The sequence below is a fragment of the Metopolophium dirhodum genome, chromosome 2 (assembly GCF_019925205.1).
Source record: "Metopolophium dirhodum isolate CAU chromosome 2, ASM1992520v1, whole genome shotgun sequence".
Taxonomy (NCBI): domain Eukaryota; kingdom Metazoa; phylum Arthropoda; class Insecta; order Hemiptera; family Aphididae; genus Metopolophium; species Metopolophium dirhodum.
Window position 1 is genome coordinate 13,112,371 of NC_083561.1, and position 24,689 is coordinate 13,137,059.

Sequence of the window (24,689 nt, forward strand, 5' to 3'; positions counted from 1 at the left end):
TATGATGTGCACTGATGATATTATACAAAAATTATATGAATTATAGCAGGTGTAATATAATATCATTATTGTCCAAAAATCTGCTCGGTGTTCGTTTTCGCTTTCAATCGGTGAAGCGGTAAGTAAACACAGAACCGCCGTACGGCCACTCCAGTAACTATTGTCAGTAAATAACAATAATAATACATTAATGCGTGTCCAAAAACTAAAATAATTGTTCAATAGTTATGCGATGCGCCTGCGTGTGAATAAACGTCACCGTATTGTCTTTTCTTATTTTATTTTTGACGTACCGTAAAAAACTCACCAAAATACGCCGCGTACTTACATAACATAATACACAAGATATTTCGCCAAGCAGGCACACCTACATTTTTTCTTTTAATAATGAATTTATTAAGATTCTGACTTTTGGAATTTTTTCAAGTAGAAACGACTTCTTTTTCATAAATTGTTATGCAGATGATTTTTTTGGAAATTCCAATGTATCTAAATCAAAAGTTGAAGCGAGTAGTATCTGATTTATTAAAATGTCTAATATACAATTATATATAAACGATAATTGTACCTTATAGTCCTAAAGATGGTTTTACAAATATATAAAATAGATTTCATATTAAAAAATTATATTAATAATTTTTATTATACTCAGACAATGTTCACCAACTATAAAGTATTTACAGATAAATAAGAATAACTATAATTTTCAAATCATCATACCCCCCAATATATCTTCCAAAACATATTATCGATTAGTAGCTACACAAAATGAAGCACGTAACTCAAAATCTACTATAGTTAGATTTTCGATTTATATAAACCAACATTATCGTTTTTATGCTCAACAATTTACAAGAAAACGATGATTCTCATTTGGAAAAAATAAGTTGGTATCGCCATACATAACACTCCTCAAATGGTAGGCATACCTACAAAAAGTACAAAAAATGGAATATACGTGTCCTTAAGTAGGTATAATTAAAAGTTCTGAAAATCATAATTGGAAAAAATGCATAGTTAAAATAAAAAATGGGGATGAGCTATGATAATGCTTGTGGTGAATCACTCTGTACATGCCATGGGAAAAAAAACACGTTTCAAACTGGTCAACCGGCTTGCTACTATATATTAATATTATTATATACATGTAACATTGTAACTGCAATACTGCATATTATAGGCATTATTATTATTATAAGCGTATAATAGATGTTGTGCGTGCATCGAAGATAACTTCACACGGTGTAAATTAATTATTATTAATAACTTTTGGTAAATTATGCGGTCTCAGATCCGTCATAATAACAAACCTCCGAACGTTTTGCGGGTAATTAAAACACGTTTTCGGCGGCGGTTTAATAGGTCAATCGGTCGATTGTATTTTTCCGATGATATTACACAGATATTATTGTATTATGTATACGACTGTGCTTCAGAACAAGAGAAAACGAAAACCACAACTAAAAAATGTGGTAATAAACACGGTTTTTTTTATTGATATTATCACTAGTATATTCAGAGTATTTCAGACATGACCTCTTGACGTCATTTCAATTAAGTTTATACTTTCGTTGACACTGCAGTCGTTACACTCGTATGTACAGTTAGTCTACACGAAAAGTCCGGAAACGCGTGTCTGCCTATATAATAACAACATCGAGTGGATTAAAAAACTCGTGCACAAACGAAATGCCCATACGCGAATATTGTATAATTATTCACCTCAGGACGATTATATTAGTTGTAATAACGTAGGTGTAATAAATAATTATACCTCGTTAATTGTGGTGGTACAATAGGGTCACGTGGCTGGACTGGGATGGGCTCGACGACAGTAAAACGAGGTTAGTAAAACACACATCGGCAGAGATGTAGGTACCTGGTACAACATAATTATTTTAAAAGTGTGTACAAACTCTTTTTATTCAAGAGAATCTCATTTGTAGGTACATTCGATAAACTTACAACGCTAAATTAAATACGTTTTTTTCATTGTGTATATTATAAATAAGCCTTAACATAAATTAAAGTAAGGATACGAATAGTAAAAAAAAAATAAATAAATAAATAAATAATAATAAATACAAAAAAAATAGAATTAAATTAATTAAAATGTACACGAAAAAAATCATACATAGTCCGGCGTTTATGAACAAAAAAACATTTTGGAAGACAAACTTTTTTTTTCATGAAAATCCAGGTTAAACGATATAAAAACAAAACATACAATTTTCAATGTCGCATTAAAATTAAGATACATATTTTTTGTACTCGTCGTTAAAAAAAGCTCAGTGCTTATCAATAATTTCACATAATGGTTAAACTAATAAATATATGAATACGAATGTCTTTTTTATTATTTCTTAAAATAATTATCATTTAAACTTACAATATTATGGAACACACAATCATCAATAATTAAATATAAATATTATTGTTTTTTATTTCATTTAGAATACAAAAATCGCAACATCTTAAAATATTTATTTGAAATTCAACGCGTTATTAAATTTTCTTATATTTTTATCCTAAAAAAAGTCTTCCAAAAATATATTATATACTTTATAATATTATATGTTTATATATTTATGATTTTTTTCCATTTGAAATACTGTCTTTTTACACAAATTTATACACTTGATTTATTCTAAAAAAAATAAATAAATTTTCAAAAATTTATGAGCGGTTTTCGTTTTGCATTATTACTTATGAATAATGATTAAAAAATATTCCTATAACTAAGTAGGTCACACACTACCCCTATGATAGCTACCTAACTAATCAGTCGAATTTGATATATTTTTTTTATATATTATTATTACTATTACAATTTAATTCTGATTTCGCAAGTGATCTGTACATGCTAAACACTAATAAGTGTGATGGACTTTCTACTTACGATCGTAGAGAGATCTATTTAATGAACACAAAATAAATTATTTAATAATCTTATTTTAAAGGGTAATTGGGGAAAGGGGTATACCTAAAATCGATCATTTTCAAACTCGTGGGTGAGAATAGTAGGTGAGTTCATCGACAGAGTTACTTTTAGAATGATAATTTAAAAAAAAAATTTATACTGAAGCCGTGTTAACTTTGTTTCATCTAAAATTGTTTATACAACGGCAGTATAAATATTTAATACACATATAAATAGGCGATTAGTTAAGAGTACAAAAATAAAACACTAAATATTTTGGAATCGTACAGGAAAAAAAGTTGTCTATTAAAAAATAATACACACATATTCCTTATTTTGGGGTATAAGAGATGTTTTTCACTATAATATGTACAGAAAAAAGTAAAACAAAAAGAAAACAAATTATAACAAAAATCGTGATTAAAAATTGATACTTATACCTAGATTTTTCTTATTGACGTAAAATGATTACTTAAGACCTATCCAAATAAAAAATAAAACGATAATCGTATATTATATAAATAGCTTCTTTGGCATTCGTGTGGAATTCGAGAAGTGTAAAAATGCATTGTACGGAGGAGAAAGAATGAGTTTTTGGTGGGTTGGGTTAGATAGGGTTGGGTAAAAGTCTAAATCACATGGCGTGAGGAGTGGCCGTATAAAAATTAACACAAAATTAAAGGAAGTAAAAAAAACTTAACCCTTTTGCTCCGGCGGCATACGTATACTAGCTGCTACTACTGACATTGGTTCTCCTGGTACGGTCCGGTTACCATACACGGGAACATCGGGAACAGCGTCGTCCACGTGGTGGTGGTCACAGTGGTCGATTTTCGTCCACCAGTGGCCGACAACAGCGCGTTGGCCGTGGTTGTCGTGGTCGTGGCCGCTGTGCCGGTGCCGCAATTATTACAGTTGGTAGATGCATTACCCATCTTTCGCACCCTCATTTTCTCCTCCCATTCCTCACAGCCGTGTTTGGGTCTGTTCAAATTCCGGTGCTGGTAGAACACTAAGCTGATGCGGGTTGGGTGCAGTCTGTCAGGTTTCTTGAGCGCCGTGGTTGCGTGTAGTTCCTGTTTGGCCACCTCAAACAGCACTGAACCGTGACTTAGCGCTATAGCCACGCCACCCATCTGCGAGTCCTGAAACATTGCACACAAAAACTGTTTTACAACGACTCAGGTGTACATGATTCAACTGATGATGAGAAACTAAGCTTGCGATTGATTTGTGACGCACATCGGCGATCACCATTCTGAGTTTTCAATTGATACGTGTTCAAATGAATAATAAATAATATTTGCTAGGTATGCGATTACTCATAAAGTCATAATATACCATAATGACGTGACGAATTTAATAAATCGGTAATTGAATAAAAAGTCAAATTCATTGTATAGATTTCAAAAATATTCGAGGAACTACATCTAATAATAGTGATACAAAGTAATATTATAGGGTAATAGTGTTAATAGTTAATTTTTTCATAATTAAAAAGAAACAACAAATAATTTAGAGATGGCGGTTTTCAACTGTAATATCTTGTTGAATACTGAAATTTAAGAACTTTTTCTCGGCCAACCACTGCTTTTATCAGACAAACAACAATGTTCTCATCACATTTAAATACATAACGCAGACGAGAACATACCTTGAAGCATTCTTCATTCTCTATGTAATCGGTCACTTCGCCGATCGGATGTACTTTGGGTGCCGCTGCAGGTTCGGGCACAACAACTGAGGGGAAGTACGGTGTTGGTCCGTATAAATCCCATCTTGGAAGCTGGTACTGGGTCATCCCCTGTGAGAAACAAAAACATTATTAGAACAAATACACGACACATATTTATAAGCAAAACAATCATTAGATGTGATTTACCTGATTGAACATAGTTGTCGGGTCCTGATGGTTAAATCGGGACGCGTGCGTTTGGAACGACTGCGGTGGTGGTGGCGGCGCATACAAATACGACTGCGGTGGTGGTGGGCACCAGCGGTTAACGGCGGCCTCGGGGTGCAGTGGAAAATACTTTGGTTGCTGGCTGTAAGAATGACTGTACTCTATTGTTGGGGGGGGTGACGACGTTTGTCGGATTGGACAGGGCTTGACTAGATTTATAATAATAATTATAGTTGTTGGCATTTGCTATCTCGGTCGGTCTCGGACCGGGTCTGTTCTGGGGGTAGCTGGTTGACTGACTGTAGTAATCAGCTGGTGGTTTTTGCAGCAACTGAGCCGAACTCCCGGCAATTGCAGGCTCAACCGGCTTGCCACCAGGTAATCCACCACCGACGGGTGGCCATAGGTTGCGTACGTGATGCCTAGGCGACGATTGATAATTCGTCACGTTTGCTTTCGAGTTCATATCCATCGCCATGCTTGGTGACATAAGGTTATCTATTTAGAAATGGTAAACGTATAATATTATAATTATTAATTTAGTGATTAAAAAAAATGACTTGACTATTATACTAAATTATTAAAATGTTAACTTACCAATATTATTCCATGGACTGTATTCTTGGACGTTATAGAAATTAGATGGGCTCTGTCCCAGTAAACCTTGATTGTTCCATCGTTCATACATGTTTATTGTTGGGCTATCTAATACTGTTGAAGATATCTAAACACGACAATGTATACAATTAGTTTTTACTTTCTTTACCAATTACAAAGATAATAATACAATATTATATGTTATTTCATACCTGTGAACTTTGGACTTGTGTGTCATTATTTTGTTCGGATTTTTGTGGTACTATAGTTGTAGGTGCTCTTCTAGGGGACTCGGGTTCTTCGGCTTGACGTTTTTTACGTCTACATGGAGTAAGGGGTACGGATCTAACTCTTACCTCACACGGAAATCTAAAACCATAAAAAATGATTTGTCATAAATACAATTGATAAACAATTTATAATTAGTAAATTATAAATCGTTTATAAATTAAAGTACATACTTAGAAAGCATTTCGACCGAACCATTCTTAAATTTATCTCTTTGAGCCTGCTTGTCTCCAAACTCATCCGACTCGTCTACTACATATAAAGGTAGTACGTGCAATTGTTCGTCATCAGGTTTTTGAAACCCTCGATGTTTGTTCAATGTTACCACCTAAACGTTATCAATTATTTATCAAAAATACTTTTAAAATAATAAATTATTATAGTTATTGAACTTACGACTGTACAGCCATTATGCATGTTGTGAAAGTCTCGGTGAGCGTGAGCACAAAAATCTATACAAGCAGTAACGCTCGCAAATGGACGACCAGGTTTTAAACCCAATCGACAATCCGACCCTTCACGTTCACATTGTATTTGATTGTTGTATGAACGTGGAGCCAATGACTTGTATAGAGGCGATAAATTAGTCGCTAGCATGTGCAATCGTTCTTCTAACTCTTGTTCCTAATTGGATTTTAATAAAAATCAGATATTATTAGCATACTATATTAGCTTAAAATGTATTAGTGTACTTATTACATAAACTAATTATAACAACGAAATTTACCTCTGTCCGCACGGAAAGTCTGAATTTTCGCACGTCTTTACTCCTTGCGTATTTACAGCCATTGTAGTACATCGACCAAGAACAACCGAACGAAAACGAAGCTCCGCACGTATCCGGGTCAAGCCCCTGACAGGCACATGTTCGCGGATCGTTTGTACCACATCGTCTGGTAGTCGGTACTCCGTAACTATATCGAATAATAAATGATTAATAACGTAAACAACGTGAGTTAATTTAAATGTTATATCAACACGCACTTGTTAAGCTTATGTGACAACATTGTGTACAGAAAATCAGCCTCGTCGGACAATATGCCTTCCCACGACACAATACAAATGACAATCCAGGAATGTTGACATTTGTGACCTCGTCGGTTTTTAACAACTACTAAAAGTTTTTCGTCGGTTGACGAACGCCGTATTACCCATTTGGCTAAAGGACAGCCTTGAGTGGTTTTGCCTTCTTTGCCAGTGTACAATACCTATATACATGAACATAAATGATAATATTAACAACCATCAATAATTATTGAAATTAAGTAAACTTCAATCATGACGTGTAATTGTGAAATTATCTTACCTTTTCCATCCGTATTCCATTTCCCCGTATACCTGACATATTTTCCATATTTTTTCTTAGTTCAATTAAACTGTACGCCGAACCTAAGTGAGTGTAAAACGGCCCGGGTTCTGGCGGCGCTTGATCAGTAGGGAAACAATTGCAATCGGGAACCGTAGCTTTGATATTAGTTTTTTGTCTGAAATAAAATATGCATTTATAAAAAACAATTCTGATAAATTATGAAAAATTACCACTTACTTATCATCTAGATTATCAGAGCATTGACTATTATTTAGACCGTTCTCTTGTTTCATTTCCACCGGATCAATCCCTTCATCCAACGTCTTTAATCCATGACAACACCCGTCAGACAAATGTTTCGTTGTTGGCGTATCTGTACCACCCATTCTACAGCACCATGGGCCTGCCACAACGTCAATAGGATTAGGGCCACCATTGCCACAGAAAACATAGCCATTATTTTGGGTTACTCTAGGATCGATTCCAAACGGTAATCGGTGTAATCTCACTTCATACGGTATTTCAATAAACTCTTCTTTAACACTTGTGTATTTTTGGATTTCTAGACTTTTTTTGTAATCATAAACAGGTTTTTGTTGCTGCTGCTGCTTTTTCTGTATCTGTTGTTGCTGTTTGTGTTGTTGTTGTGGTGGTGGAGGTAATTGTTGTTTTCCTTTTGATTTATTTTGTTCATTATGGTGGTGGTTGTGATGGTATTTCGGATGTCGTTCGACTTCCGATAAAAAGCCACCACCCTCAGTAGCTAAGCTCTGAGGATGGTGGCCTTGGACTAAAAAATTATTGCTAATCAAGTTTTGTTTGGAGTCCGCCAGATACTGTTGGTGATCAGATTGATTCAGTGGACTCTTGGCATCGCCACTATCGTCATTTCTTTGTTGACGCTGAAGCGCTTGATGCTGTTGCATTATTTGTTGTCGGTGCAAATGTTGTTGGTGTATCTGCAGTTGGCTATGCGTTTGCTGTATACTTTGATGATGCTGTTGTTGTTGATGCTGTGGCTGCTGCTGTTGTTGCTGCTGCTGCTGCTGTTGCTGCTGCTGCTGCTGCTGCTGTTGTTGTTGTTGCTGCTGCTGTTGTTGCTGCTGCTGCTGTTGTTGTTGTTGCTGCTGTTGTATTTGTTGCTGATGATGCATTTGTTGATGGTTGTTTTGCTCTTGTGGACTGTGCCTCTGTTCCGTTTGATATTGATCGTTAAGATACTGCTGATGCTGTGCCGCACTCTGTTGTGCTTGTTGTTGGGCTTGTTGTTTAGCTTGTTGTTGGGCTTGTTGTTGCGTTTGTTGGTGCGCTTGTTGCTGCTGAGATTGCTGTTGATGTTGAGCTTGTTGCTGAATTTGCACCTGTTGCTGCTGCTGCTGCTGTTGTTGTTGTTGTTGTTGTTGTTGTTGTTGTTGTTGTTGTTGTTGTTGCTGCTGCTGCTGCTGCTGTTGATGCATATGTTGGTGGTTATTTTGATCATTGGAATTATGTTCTTTTTGGTACTGATCACCGAGATATTGTTGATGTTGAGATTGTGGTTGATCTTGCGGTCTATCTTGTAAATATTGTTGTTGTTGTGGATGATATTGTTGTTTGTTAAGAATCATAGATTTTATTCTACTATTTAAGTTGATTTTTTCAGACACTGGTGTTGATGTATCATATTGATTATTTGACTGGCCCCATACGCCAGTTGCTGGAGAGTCCGAAACTCGGCTTCTCTCCTCCCCTACGGAATTTCCATCATTTTTACCTGGGTACCTGTTAACAAAAAAAAATAGTAACACATTATAGTATATATTTATCCTTGACACATTTTTACATTTTAATTTTGAACATTGTATTCTCATATAAAATCATAGTTTAGTTTTCAGAATTGTAGATTTAATTAATTATTATATAGAAATTTAGAATAATAGATTATTTTATGTCTACATCATTATTATAATATATTAAACAAGAATGAAAATATAAATATAATATAAAAACTAGAAACTAGTAATAGCGAGTTCTTTACCCATTAGAGTTGTGTAAACTCTGTTGCGATTGGGGAGGTGGTTGAGGTGGGTACCCAGGTATCGCGTTTCCCGCACCGGGTTGACTAAAACTGTTGTTAACTACTTTGATAGATGCGTCGTTTGACGAATCCAAGGTCTGAGATGATGGTGATTGTTCTTGTACCTATAAAAGTTAATATAATAATATTGATTATTAAAATAAAAAAAATACCTTTAACGTAATGTAAGACGCAATTATACGTACAGTCTGGGAAATATGATTGTAATTCGGTGTTCCATTGACAAAATCTGTTCTACCCGAAGTCTCTAAGTATTCGACGTTGCCGTTTATAGTGGGTGCAACATTTGGTACACCATTGATTAATGAGCTGGTGGTTACTTGTGTAGGTTGCTGAGCGAAACCGTTGCTGACTTGAATGAATCCGGCAGTCGGCGTTTGAGCTGCGCTAACCGTTTGATAACCCGGTTGGTTGTACACGTTTGGTGGAGCGTGAGTAGAATAATGCAGAGTGTTGGCGGGCGAATGGTATCGTATGTCTTCTAATTGAATTTGTTGGCTAACATACTGCGGTTGTGGTGATTGAGTGACTGCCGTCCAACCTGTATAAAAATATTACATTCATATTACGTTATTATAGTTATTTCCAATAATTTTTTTATTGATCGAAGTTTATTTTATAACGTTAAAATTATCATTTGCGTATATTATCGTACTAACCCAATGCGTTTCCGTCGGTCGAGTGCCACACAGTGGCTGGCGTTCCAAACCTGTTATCTCTAAATCCGATGCCATTAGGATCGGATTCCATAATACTGACCGCCTGGTTGCCGTAGAACCCAGCCCCGTTACCAGACGTCGTCAACACCGTACCAGAGAGCTAAAACCGAAATGATATATTATAATAACGTAAGCCACGTGGATACCGAGGTGTTCGCAAGTAACGTGATATGTTACCGAATTGTGATGAGATTCGGTCATGACCACGGGTGACCCGGGGGCTCCGTTCAGTGGAGTCGACGGTCCGGGAGACTGTTGTTGAGCGCCCGAATTTCCGGATATCGATCGGTTGCCCTTGTTTCTGTAAGCCTGTAACAAATATATTTCAACGTAAGACTCTAGTCAATAGTATTACCGTGGTGTATATAATAAACTGCGACAAAACGTAAACAGACTGTTGATAATGTAAAAAAAAAATAAAATGGCTGTTTGGGTTTAATAATAGAAATTACTGCACTGTGTGTGGGCGTGTGGGTATTTTTGATTCAGCGCCAAGCAACTTTACGAGTTTTATAAGAAATCAATGTGCGTCGGTGGTTTCTCCCTCGTCCGCCTTTCGACAACTATATATCTACTATATTCTACTACTACTACTACTACTACTATTACTACTATTACAGTAAACTACTATAAAACTACTACTACTGTGACCGGCACTGGTGATGATGATGCATCGCAGCTGGAGACCGCGGAAAATGCGCTCAAGGGATTTTACCCGACCTTCCGCAATCGTTTTTCGAGGTACGCACTTGTTACGCGCTGTTTTCGCAACCCGCACAACACATTTAGTACACGAGGGCTTCTATATATTTAATATATATATATATATATACTATATAGTGTATTGTATATTATACTATACAAATTACAAACCCCGAGGGATAATAAAAGAATGGGTGGGTGCTCGTTGGAGGGTGTATGGGGAGGGTAGGTGGGCCGACGACATTGAGCACATTGTTTCGGGAACTCAAAAGATCTATTATTTGAAGTGTGTTCCAACTTGTACCTACTTATATTATATATTATACACAGCGGAAATCTTATGGATTTATGAATGGAACTTAGTCTATCTTGTTGTTCGACTATTGACAATGGCATCGCTCTCTGCGCGTGACGATAACGTCAACTATACTATCAGCTAATCGTTGCATACCTATTATAATATTACAACTACCGTGATTTTATAGGATTATCTCTAAACGCTTATACAATAAAATTATAATAATATTCTTATATTGGACGTGTTCAAGCGACTACATTCCCCTAATTGTTTTTGTGGTAATCTAAAAAATGAATAACAATGACTGAAAAATTGTTTTTTAACTATATTTAACTATTACTTATACCTCGATTATGATTTAATACAATCATTGATTAAACAAGGTTTAATGTGTGTGTATAGGTATTGTTCGTGTTAATCGAAATAAATAAATTCTTCCATTAAACTACGAATATTCACCGGCAGACTAACGAATTATTATCATAATTTTGTACAGATAATCAAATTAATAGTATCTAATAGTAATTATATTTTAATACTTGTAATTAATGTTTAACATATTTGATACAAATTCAATTTATAACACTGTCTTGAACGTACTTCTTTGTTAATGTCCACATTGAAACAGATTTGTATAATAGACATAATATTATTATTAGGTATCATATTTTGCTTTTAAACAATAGGTCAACATAATACAAAAGGAACTAAATAAATAGACTCAACAAATATATTCTTATAGGTGGTATTATAAAGAATTGAGATCTAAATTATTACGAAAAACCGTGGGATTATATCCGTCAATTAAAACGAATAATTTACTAATAAATAAATAAATACCCCGTTTTCTTTTTTTTTTTCTAATATTAAATTTTAAGTACTAAACCGATTTTAATTTATTAGTTATGTTGCTGCTCTTGTGCCATCGTTTTTTTATCATTTTTTATCAAACCAATCCGGTCGTGGTGTGAATATAAAAATACATTGCACATTATTCAATATATATATTATTACTATAATATTATATACTATTATATTGCTTTTTATCGCCGAATAAGTTATATATTGATGGGTTGGGATAAAAAACAAAATAATTGGAAATTGTCTTATCCAGTACCCATATATTATAATATATTGTGATAACAGATAAATCACAATAATGTTCAGACCCGTTTGATAAGTTTGAGTATTGTGGGCACTAACAAACAAAACGTAAGACAGACTTTTGACCTCGGCCAGCATACTATTATATAATCGCCTGGATTATAATATATTTTCGAATATTTGAATACCTATAGTATAAATAATATGTAGGCACCATACATTAACGGAACGGCATGCGTTAGGCCGTTCTGTTAAGTATATTACTGTACGTACGATATAATATTGTAATATATATTGTGTTGTACACGCACGACGACGACGTAACATATATACCTACATAATATCATTATACGATCGTAGAATGTGTGCGAGCGAGGCCATTGCACGAAATTACCATGAAACATCAATAACGTGAACTGCGATTATTGCCGTACAATATAATACGTTTATATAGTACTTCCATAATTTAAAAACACCGTGCATAAGATTCTGAGAAAAACTAAAACTGTGACTACTGAATAATTGCAGTACAATGATTATAATATTGGTTATTTTATAAACCGAAATACTCCGAATAATATTCTGCTTCAAAATATGAAATTAAAAATGTCCATTGTCATTCGAACAAGTAAAAACTTAAAAAATGATAACGATAAAAAAACTGTAAAAATATTACTTTTTTTTTAAATGTTGTTTTAATGAAACAATTTTATTTTTCAAAAACGTTGACAATTTTTTTAATAATCAGTGTTTTATTATAGATGAATCGCCTAATAATTATTATAGGTACGTAAAACTGCGCCCGTTTTCCACGGTAATTATTATAATTACCATTTACCACCTGCAGTACATATATAATACTAGGTACGTAGGTAGGTAGATTGTATACAATATTGTACTGTTTTCTAGGGCTGTTTGCATTTCCCCTCCGAGACATGCTAGGATATAGATATGAAATCAGATTTTAGTGTTTAATACCATGAAAAGAATCTCAAGAGTGTACCTTCTGTCATATTATAAACGCAGAAATATAACTTGAATTGATCAAAAAAACTCAAATATTTGTAACAACAGTAGCACAGGTACCAATAATATATCATTATATTATAACTTATACTATATACATATTAATATATTATTAATTTATAGTCAATAACGCGTCGTCTCGCCGGTATTAATATATTACTTTAAATTTCATCGTCTATATACCATGGTATTATGTATACGGTATACCACTGCGGCGGTACCTGTCGTGGCCCCCGGTATAGTAGGATCGGTATATTTAAATGAATAATTATCGTACGGTTACAACAATGACATCGTGATAACCACCAAAATCATAACACACAATCGTCCCCCTCATATATACAATCACGAACGTCGTTTTCACTTTCGACCGTCCATCATCGACGTAGAAGCGTATAGTACCTACCTATCTATTGCTTGCGCGGACTTGCTTGATTGGTTAAACGCGTAGTTGTCGTCTCTACCGATTCCATCATATCCGCCATTCGTCGGCAATCGTAAGCGATTCGCGAGTTTATAACACGATTATATATTGTTGCTGTGTTAGATGCGTTTGAAAACAATTTCGGCGGCGGAGTGCGCGACGAGCGCAGTCGATATCAGCGGAGGTCTGACTGTGTGGTATTATCAGAATACCACTATCCACCGCCCGCCCCCGCCGCCACCACCGTTCCAGCCCTTCCAGTCGTCCGAAAGAGCGAGTGCATATTATTATTATTATTATTATTATATAGGTACTGCGCGCGCGCGCATGTTTGACGTCGAGGGCACCACAGTGTGGCCGCGGCCGCGCGCCGTAATTATTGGGTGCTATGTAGCGGACTCTGATATTGTATTTTTATTAGTATATAATATATATATTAATACTAATATTACTCGATGATGGTACGACTACTACAGTCTTCGTATACGCGTCGGCTTGATATATTTTCGGAAATGGTTTGGAACATTTTTCGAAAAAGCCTGTGGGAACGCGCGTCATTCTTACGTCCACGACCATTACTATAGCCGTCTTGTGTTCCACTCTTTTCGACGATTGGGTAGGTACATTAACTATTGTACCAAGCTACCTATTATATAGCTACTAACGTTTGTTATCTTTAAGTGCGGTAGTCACTTGCCCTCCCCGTCCCGCGTGCTCATCGCCCACACCAGCCACCACAACCGCCTCTGAATTACGCGTGCGTGTATACGCATTTGGGTCACGTCACTACACGTACTACTTATCAGAGGTACGGGTCGTCAACCGGTAGCCTGATAATTAAGTATTATAATATGGGTAATATTAATAATATACACGTTTCGGCCACCACCTCAAAATACCCACTGGCCAATCCGATACTCCATACTACCCCGTCAACATTGGTTATCTATAACACAGGACCTAGCTGTATAATATATAATGTTAGCAAACACGGCAACGGGTTGCTATTGCTAGGTTTTTGTGATTATGCGAACAGTATATACTACCTATATTATCAGATAGGCAATCTACCTCCGGTTAGATCACCCCCGCGTGGTGCGTACGTAAGTATAATATAAGTCAACTCTAAAATATCAAAAAATGCAACAAATTAGTCCACCGAATCGTTCAAATTCGATACATTCTATACTAAAATACACAAGCTTGCGGCGTTAATAATAATAATTATTATTATTAAAACTAAATAAAACCAATAGCAACCATTTAAAAAAATAATAATAAGAATCTCAAAATCCCTGTTTGAGAACTTCCCCAGGTGGGATCTCTTATTTACCTTTTACCGCAACAAATTGGCAATCGGATAGACGGTTTAGGAATGCATAAAGGACACTGTCAGTCAGTCGCAAAAATTGTTTATCTTTTATATAATATATAGATTATAGATAACCATGACGTATATAGTATAAGTATCTACGTATATATTATTAGTTATTACAAAATAATGCGTGTATGAAATTATTAATACGATTGGGTGCGTACATACTAAATTTAAAATTGTTCAGATATTATCATCGTCGCATTAGAATAAACAATATTATTTTCGGTCAGTTTTTTTTTTTTTTTAATCAATTGCGGCTTATTCTACATTGGTACCCACCCAGGTGTTTAACGCAGCATCATATTTTCACGAAAACATGTCGTAGCTTACATATTATTATACTATTGCAGCATTCTGCATTATACATAATATTCACAATTTATACCTAGAAAGTACAAGTATAACGTATTAATGTATTATGTTCGACCTGGAAATAGCTGGTATGTATCTATATAGACAATGGCAAACGTAAAAAAATATGTCTAGAAATATTACCACCAAAAATAATTAAACAAAAAAAATTTTCAAACTAAGTTCCATCGTATAATAGAACTTTTTTTAAAAAAAAAGCTTTTAACGTCAATTTCTCCATGATTAATGAATAATGACCTAGCCTCACGTGTCATATATTTTAGTGTTCTTAAACTTTTTGTTGATTGCGTGGAATATTACCCCTGCACTGTCTATAATACTGGTTTGATTAAAAATTCTTTTTCTAAAAAAGACCCATTAATACGTTAAGTTATGTCTACCTACATTATAATACAATATTATATTTAACTAATATTTTTCAACAAAATCTTCCGTCGCTGATAATACATAAGACAAACTAGTTTGAAACTGTTTTTGCTAAAACGTAGGTATGCCTACTATTTTATATGAAAGTAATTGTCCAAAAACAATATACATATAACAACATATTATTGTTATAATTGCTTTTAATTTATCACAGATTATACTATTGATTTCTTATTTTTGATAGGTAAATATTTCCAATACCGAAAAATATATTTACCTTGCACATGTCTACATTACGGTACCTATGCGAATTAATATTAACCACCTACCCAGATCCAAGAAAAGGTTTCCATATTGTTATATATATTTGCATTTATAATAACACTATAAAAAGGTGAAATAAAAAACGATTTCTATTAGCGGAATTAATGACCTCTGTTGCTGTGTTTTACCCTAAATCCATTTAAAATGTAAATTGTGATTAGAATTTTAGTTAATAAGTATATCGTAGATTACACAGCTGTGCCCCACTTTTATCTTATTTTATTTTCACTCTCACTTTGATGAGTTTACGACTGTCTCAGTCACACTTAAAAAATGTTATTCCTCGTCCACCCCTTACAGCGATTTTTCACTCCACCGGATCTGGCGTGATATATTATGCCTGATTACGTTCGGCGGTGAAACGAGTGTCCAACGATCGAATAATATTATTGACACATTTTGAAATGTCGAAAACTGAAACGATTTATTACAGCCGATCAACTAATACGCATTAGTGCATAACGCATGTTTGGTCGGACCATGTGCAATTTACACATCATATTAGTTCACCGCCTTATCTAAATATTTTATGACGGACGTCACGTACACTCGATAATAGTTCAAAACCAATCATGTAGATCAATAGCAAGTACAACATTTTTGATTTCATACAGAGTAGCATTATACTTTGAAATGAATCGAGTAAATAATTAATGTCACAATATTATGATGAATTTAAATTAAAAGCGTAAATAATAATTCAAAATAATATGAAGAACAAATCACTTCGATAAAGTTATTATTATGTAATATGTAAAAAATCTAGGTAAGTATGTATAATATAATGTATAAAGTGTCTCATTAGGTGTACTCTTTCACAGCTCCTACATAGCTACACGAATGTAATATCTATATTAACAATAGAAATACACAGTGAATAAAAATTTACCGATTGCATAATCACATTGGTACATATATATTAAATCAGATATTGTAGTGGGTAAGTAGATAAAGATTTAAAAAATATAATTACAATAATTATTAAATTACAACTGGCGTTAACCTCGTTTGTTTTTTACCCATGAAAACCGTTAGGTTTAGCATTAAAGTAATCGATTTTTGAAATAAATAGGTTGTTATAGTACCTAATGCCATCGTACTATAGTGACACTATAGAGAGGCATTTTACATTATAGACGATGATCTTAAGACGATCAACATATAGTCTAACTGACTATTGTTTATAAAACCAAAAAAAATGCTCGTAGGTACTTAATACATAATATATGTAGGTATTTCTAGCCAAATGTCTGTGGAGCTGCATGGATGATACATTATGCCATCTTCTCTACATGGATACCGTGAACAGTAATGACATCCCGTCGAAACAAGTATTGCCTAAAATATTATAACCTATAGAAGCCGTCGAACGTAGAGAGTGAAAAAAAATATATACCTATTACCTATATAATATTATAAACACGAAAAGTGCAATGTTCCGAAATGTATCAAATAACCGGATGTACCAGTTTTCCGATACCCGAAAGTGCCATTTAATATAAAACGTATGGAATTTGACTCCTACAGAATAGTTTGAAAAAAAAAATAAACAATAATATCATATTATGTGGTACCCGGCTAATCGACTCATTCGTCAATCTTCGTTGTATTCGATAATTATTTGAATTAATCAAACATGCGTCAATTGAATTTCGGATACCGACTACCGTCGATTTTAATTCGACGACCAATATGGTCAACTTATTATGATATGATGTTATGACATGACATTAATTGTTACAACTAGAACAAGTTTAACGTGAATGTGCGTAAAGGTTGCTAAATAAATTTAAAAACAAAGTGAAAAATAAAAACGACACTAATTTTTTACGAGTCAATAAAAATATTGCCAGTTTTTGTAGTTAATGACAATTAAAAAAGCATTCTATTTAATAAAAAAACATCATAGCATAATAATATCAGAACGTCTAATTCCTTTCAGCCATTCTATCGTCGTGTGTATATATTATTCACCACCACATAAATTAAAACGTCAAATTACGTCGAGAATATTACACTAAAAAGTAAGCCTTGCAAAAAATGTGTCAAGATTTGACATCGAATAACGGAATAAAACGAAATTTTCATTTAAATATTATCACAGCCTCGTCAAGGAAAATATTTTATCAATATAATATGTTAATAGAATATTTTCGGCCCGTCTCCTTCCGATACTTCCGACGCCGCGCGTAAACACAAGACAGCGTACCAGCGCGTATATTAGGTTGCTTACGGAGGAAAAACGCGGCGCTCGGATAAAACGTTCGGTCGAAAAATCGATCGATAAGCCCCGTATCGGCAGTGTTACCAATCGAATTTTTCAAAGCAATCAATGGACTTGCGATACAGTAATTATATTAATAAATTATCGCGTCTAGGGACGAGGGAAGGTCGCTAAAGCGTATTTTATCGCGGAAAAAAATAATACAAACCCTAACGTCACACCTATTTCACGTACGCCACCGGATTATTCAATTACGTTGTCGTGTACACAAAACGAGTGATTAGTTTTTTCGGGTGAGGGGTTCCCACCTACCCGCTAAGTCCATCCTCAGCGGACGTTCGTCTACGTAATGGAGTTTCGCGTGCGCTGGCGTAATTACCGCGAGGCAAAAACGTGTGTTCAGGGCAATTACTACAAATAAGAGGGTGAAACCAGTGGTCGGGATGAATATATACGGTTCTCACACCTCACCCTCCACCAACCACCCCCACTCCTAATAAACCTAGGGGTGGCCTGTAGGATATTATGAAATAATAAATAACGCATGCGAAAGCCGCACGCAGACGTCATCATCTGATGCAGACTATATACAATCGTCCACCGATCGATTCGCTGCGACACGATGAGTCTTCCTCGACCAACCACGACCAACCCTCCGATAGTTTCACGACGTCAAAGAATAAATTTAACATTGTCAGTGGAAGCTTGGTACCATGGTAACGACGCGAGCCGACATCCGTGTTTGCAGTGCTTTGTATCCACCGGTCACCCGTGTATAATACGCGCTATACTGACGGTATATAATAATGTACACACAATATCTATTATTAATGCATATAGGTATACATATAGAGATAGCTAGGGGAACTTGTGAAGATGCGACGGTGGTTGACAACCACGAAAGACATAATCTATCTGTACCGGGTTGGTGCGTTCATCGTCACCGCTATGCGGTGACGATGACGACACCTCAACCACCCCTTTTTCGAAAAAGTCATAAAGTGTCCTACCCCACTAAAACGACGACTCGTGAGGGGCGGGTTTTTCTGTCCCCATCGAAAACACCGGCGGCGGTAGCAGTGGATGCATAGTGGTAGTGCAGGAGTAGTCGCTGATGGTGCAGGCTGAAGCGGAGCGGAGGCGACAACCACGACGACAACAACAAAGTGCCCTTTTAACCCCCTCGCATGCAGCCAGCGACGGTGGAGAAGGATTTTGCCTAATAACCTCGTTTGTGTTATGTACGCAGACGAGTGGTGGCCCCCTCCGAAAATCCCGCAGGCCTTTGTACACACACCGGCCCGTCGGCAGAGAGACCTTAACCCTGAATGCCCGCTGACGTTGCATCCCCGACCTAGCTATAATATCTAAATCGCGAGTTCGTTTACCCGTTTACCGCCAAAATTACTTTGACGAAACGGCGCAGCTGCACGCACAAAACCATGCAAAAAGAATAGGTTTTTTAATTTATTTATTCGTTTATTTCACTCGATTTTTAAAAGTCGTAATTTCCCTACAAGCCCACAATACAAGCTATATTATCATATGTAAATATGTAATACATAATATATTAAAATAAAAAATACATTCTACATTTTTCAGATTTATAAATTAATACTTGATACAAAACAAAATGTATTTAATTGTATTTCTTAAAACACAGTACTAAATATCGAGACCCAGTGAAATTCCTATCGTTTGAATAATATGCAATATTTTTAAATTGTAATGTGTACATCCATTACCCCGCGTTTCCATTTTAGCCATTTTGAACACATTAATTCCGCACGGCTGTCAAAATCTACAGTCTTGTATCTGCTGAACGACGGAGTTTCAAGCAGAAAACCACTGCGCAGTGATATTGTACCCATACAGAGTGGGCCACTGTGATTTTCCGTCTATCCACGTCGGTTACAAGTTATTTTATGTGAAAAAATACGCACTATACGGTTAGGTCAATGGTAGTAGGTAAGTATAATACTATACGAAATAAACATAATGTATATTGTGCACATGTGCATACTACTCGAAAATCGATCGGAAAAGCTATATTATATACGTGTTGGCGATACGAGTTGTGTTGAACCTGACTCATGGCAACGGCACCACCATAATAATACTATATTATACTTTTATAACCCGACGATACTTTTGTAATTTCATTATTGTTTACGATTTTCCTGTACAACATTATATATTATTATCATCCCTGTCATCATGTAGTTACTACTCAATGCACTAGATGCCAGTATACGCCACTATACCACGACGTTTTTGTCTTAAATCAGCTCGAGCCGTATAGACGAACAATCGGTGTTTGTAGTATATAATATTATATAATCGGAAAGTGGAGATTAACCATTAAAAACCCCAAGCACCATAAATAATAAATATAAAATAAAAAACAAAACAAAATAAAATAAAAATAAACATACCGCTCGACTTCCTTTTCCACGCCCTCTTCGATTTTCCCCTCGAGGGTAGGATTCGTTGGTCAGGTATAGGAGGTGCTGAAACAATATAGTTCGTAAATTTAAATAAACGAAAACAAAAATGAGTTTTAAAAATATAAACAAAATAAAACATAAATTATAGTAATGCGCGGACTTTAGTTTGAGGCAGTCGTGCATTAAATCGGTAGGTATGATAGGCCCCTATACCTACTTGAAACAAAAAACAAAATAAATAGGTTCGCTCATAATCTATAAATAAAAATAACACACGGCCGACGTAAATCTATCGCTATAATACTATGCACAGCTGGGATGGGAATATTATTTTATTCGATCAATCTGTAATTGATGTAAATCAAAGACAATTTAATCTTTCGTTTGTCTAGCTGATCAGAAGAAATGTTTAAACGTTTGACGGCCAACGGGTCAATAATTATTAAATTGAGTACACGCTGCAGCCGCATGGCACCAGTCGTAACTGATATGGTATAGCCGGTAAAGGTATCAGAATATTATAGTACGTGTACATCTCGATAAAAGCTACCACAATATCACGAATTATTTGTCATATTAAATAGTGGAAGTTACTTACAACAAATAAGTCTTTGATCGTATTATAAAGCCGCTTTTACATCTTTGCATTTAACTATTTAAATTTAAGTATAGGTATATTGTATCTATGTCGTGTCACTTTAATTATGTATACATTTACAACAACAACAAGGCAAAATTAATTCAATGTCAAAATGATTTCAATAACCCGTTTATTCTATAATTTAATACAAAATAAAAGTTCATTTTGGATTTAATAAAAAACTCTTATTCGGTTATAATAATTATAATATACTTATTAATTAGTAATTAGTATACATAAATACATAATAGTATATCAGTGGGCTGTCGTTGCTATTGTAGATGGGTTCTCGAGGCGACCACGATGTAGAATATAATATTCTTCCACCGCCACCACCGTTATACAATATTATTAGTTATTACTAATAACTTATTACTTTATTAGTATTATTACAATAAATATCATATACGTGATAGCCGAAAATATGAAATATTCGCTAAATAGCATAGTATGTGTTATGTTTTGTATAATATAATATTTATATTTAATATAATATATAACGCATATAAAATAAACACATTACACATATTATGTATAAAATATATCATTGATCGTTAATTCAACATTTCGCGTACGGCCCGTAAGGTTGCCGGACGGCAGACGGAGACCCTAAACGCGTGCACATGATATATTTACTGCTTATACAATTAAGACGTGGACAATGTTGTATACTATACCTATCATATTATTATTGAATTAGGTAAATAATAAATATGTACATAGTCGATGGCTGTGCGTTTATTCCGGCCGCGTGTATTACCCAGTCGTCGGGGTGCGCGAAAGTGCGACTCTCGAGCACACGCACACAAGAGACCGTGTACAGTCTAATTTTGGACCGTTTTTCACGTGTCCTGTACAGGCAGCAGACGACGTCTACGTACCATGTATATTATATTGCGTTACGGTAAGGTCATCGCGCGTCTACCGCCGCCGCCGTCGCCGTCGCATATGTCAGTCTAGATCGCATTAAATATACGACTATACAATACATACCTATATATATATCATATATTATACGTGTTTTATATTATATATTTATTACGTACACATACACACGCATATAGGTATACGCACGAGTTTACACGTATCGTGTGTGTAATATATGTGTATGTTATAATATGTGCAGTGTATATATTGACATCTGGCACCCATCTGCCGCGCGATAATATAATTATTATACTATATACATTCACGACCAGCGCGCGTACATTAATATATGACTGAACGGTCCCGCCGACTCATCCCGGCTGGAGTAATAGTTTAGTAGTAAATACTAAATAGTAATATAGCATAGTAGTAGTAGTAGGTAGTAGTAGTAAAATTAATATCAGTAGTACTAGTAGTAGTAGTAGTAGTAGTAGTAGTAGTAGTAATAGTATAGTATTTAGATAAATAAAAGACGGCGGCTCGGCGGGAAAGCAAAGCAAAGGCAGTCCTCCCCCGAGTCCGACGATAAAATAATAAAAAATAAAAAAAAAATATTAGTAGTAGTAGTAGTAGTAGTCGTAGTATGAGTGATGAGGCACACGAGTATAGGAGAAAAATAATAGCTTATTATTCGCACACGGGATGCAGTCGATTTCTTTCGAATAAACCCCTTTCTATACGTACTCGAGGCGTGACATAAGAAATAAAACATATACATAACGTCGTCACACCGTCCGTATTCTATAATGTAAGTAACCTAAATGTATATACGTACAATGTACGTATATAGTTTGTCACAACCCCATTAAAAACTATACACTGTTTTTATTTTCATTCAAATCGAAAACCTTCAGCAGGTTATATTATAATATTATATACGTATACGCATTTAACCCCGCCAAATCGTGATTATCGGATTACTTCGGCGTCAAAGTTTTCCTGCAGGTATTTCGTATTTATCAAACAATTATTAGGTACTATATATTATTATATATTTACTATAAAATATTTACTCCACTTCATTCCTAGACTTCCTATATAGAGTATATTACGTTATATATTATAGTAGTGATGTAACTACAGTAAGAGTAAGAGTCGGCGAGAACAAATACATGTTGTGAAAAATATAATTGTGAACCCAATATAATATTATGGTTCAACTATTACAAGTTATACACTACACCCGCCATTACACCCAGTCCGATCTGCTAAATAATTATACAACGCGGGCGGCGGTGTACTTATACCTATATTCACTATTGCAGCATTGTTTCCCAAGTTCATGTAATATATATATATATATTTACGTGTATAGTAGTCGCCTCCGTGACTCATCCTACCCTAGCGCCCAGAGAACGCGGTAGACGAGCGCAATCGGTAATAACACCGCCGGAAGAACTCGCGGGGGCGTGCGCGCGCATATACGCACACACTATACGTATAAAATGTTTATATATATATATAATATATATACGTTGTACGTCAACCCCTAGCTGTGCGCTTGTGTACGCAAAAAAAAATATATATATATCGAATCTAGTGCCGCCGAAACGGTTTACGGCGAAAATGTTGTGCATGGAAGATCCACGCGCGCGGAAGTGGTGTATTCGCATGACCGGCGACTCGAGAAATTCGTTTTCGCGCGTCATCGAAAACACTATTGCGAGCGCGTATACGATAACATTATAATATTAGTATTGTACTATTATTACGAGTTTGAATAGAAAATCTTATTTAGCCCAATATTTACGACACTAACACATTATGATAAATGCTGGTATATTATATTAGTTTATTGTTCTGATGCGACCTCACAGCGATAGCACTATAATATTATAGTCTCACAGACGACAAAATAATATAATAATTTAGTCTAGAGAATCCGCTGGACTTAGTTCTTTCGATACAGATATTAATATGTTATTATTGTTGTCGTCGCGCGTACATATTATAATATGCCTACACTGAGATAAACATGGTATAATAATTAACAATAATATGGGACGAAAAAAAAACTTTTTAAACTAATTAAGCGGGCCCGTAAATTAGAGCTCAATTATTGCAAAGCACATGCTACTACAGTATATTATTATATTAGGTTTTGCTGCGCGCGCTGCATAATATTATTTTATTGAACGGTTGTATACGAGTAACGAAAACAACGACGTCAGACTCGCAAAATAAATATCAGAAAATAAACGAAAACAAAAAGCAGAGATAGAACATCAAAGAACCGCTTATAAATATAATACGTGATCGGACGCGCATCATATGCAACTCCGCTCGGCGATAAATACGGAAATGCGCGCGCTGCCGTGTTAGACGTTCTAAAATTCAAACTCCGGCGCAAGCTATATTTACTATAAAATATTATAATATTATCGTACAGGAAAAATGATTGTAAAATAAATCCTTGTGGTACAGTGGCATTTCGTGGACTTGAGCGCTTACTAATTGATTATTCAAAAATAGTGTAATACCGTCATGGTGATTGGAAAATTGGGCTTAAACAATTTTAAAAAAATTGGTTGACCTACAAATCGTTTGTGAACCTCGAAAAAAATTCAAAACGGACTTCATTGCGCAGCAGATCGCTCTGTATAATAATAATATAGCTCGCGTGATTTGTAAATATACACCACCA

At 35.1% G+C, this 24,689-nt stretch overlaps 1 protein-coding gene across 1 annotated transcript in view; it reads right to left on the minus strand.

Moving 5' to 3' along the window:
- Positions 1–1,877: 1,877 nt before the first annotated feature.
- The window catches only part of LOC132939832 (methylcytosine dioxygenase TET), a 47,515-nt gene continuing 24,703 nt past the window's right edge, over positions 1,878–24,689 (minus strand). The window contains 17 exon segments of the mRNA XM_061007226.1: positions 1,878–4,065; positions 4,575–4,724; positions 4,803–4,997; positions 4,999–5,321; positions 5,421–5,547; positions 5,633–5,789; positions 5,882–6,036; positions 6,105–6,332; positions 6,436–6,622; positions 6,693–6,916; positions 7,015–7,192; positions 7,255–8,778; positions 9,035–9,198; positions 9,280–9,635; positions 9,754–9,913; positions 9,991–10,122; positions 20,467–20,541. Coding sequence (XP_060863209.1) covers positions 3,658–4,065; positions 4,575–4,724; positions 4,803–4,997; positions 4,999–5,321; positions 5,421–5,547; positions 5,633–5,789; positions 5,882–6,036; positions 6,105–6,332; positions 6,436–6,622; positions 6,693–6,916; positions 7,015–7,192; positions 7,255–8,778; positions 9,035–9,198; positions 9,280–9,635; positions 9,754–9,913; positions 9,991–10,122; positions 20,467–20,541 — 4,743 coding nt within the window. The 3' untranslated portion in view covers positions 1,878–3,657.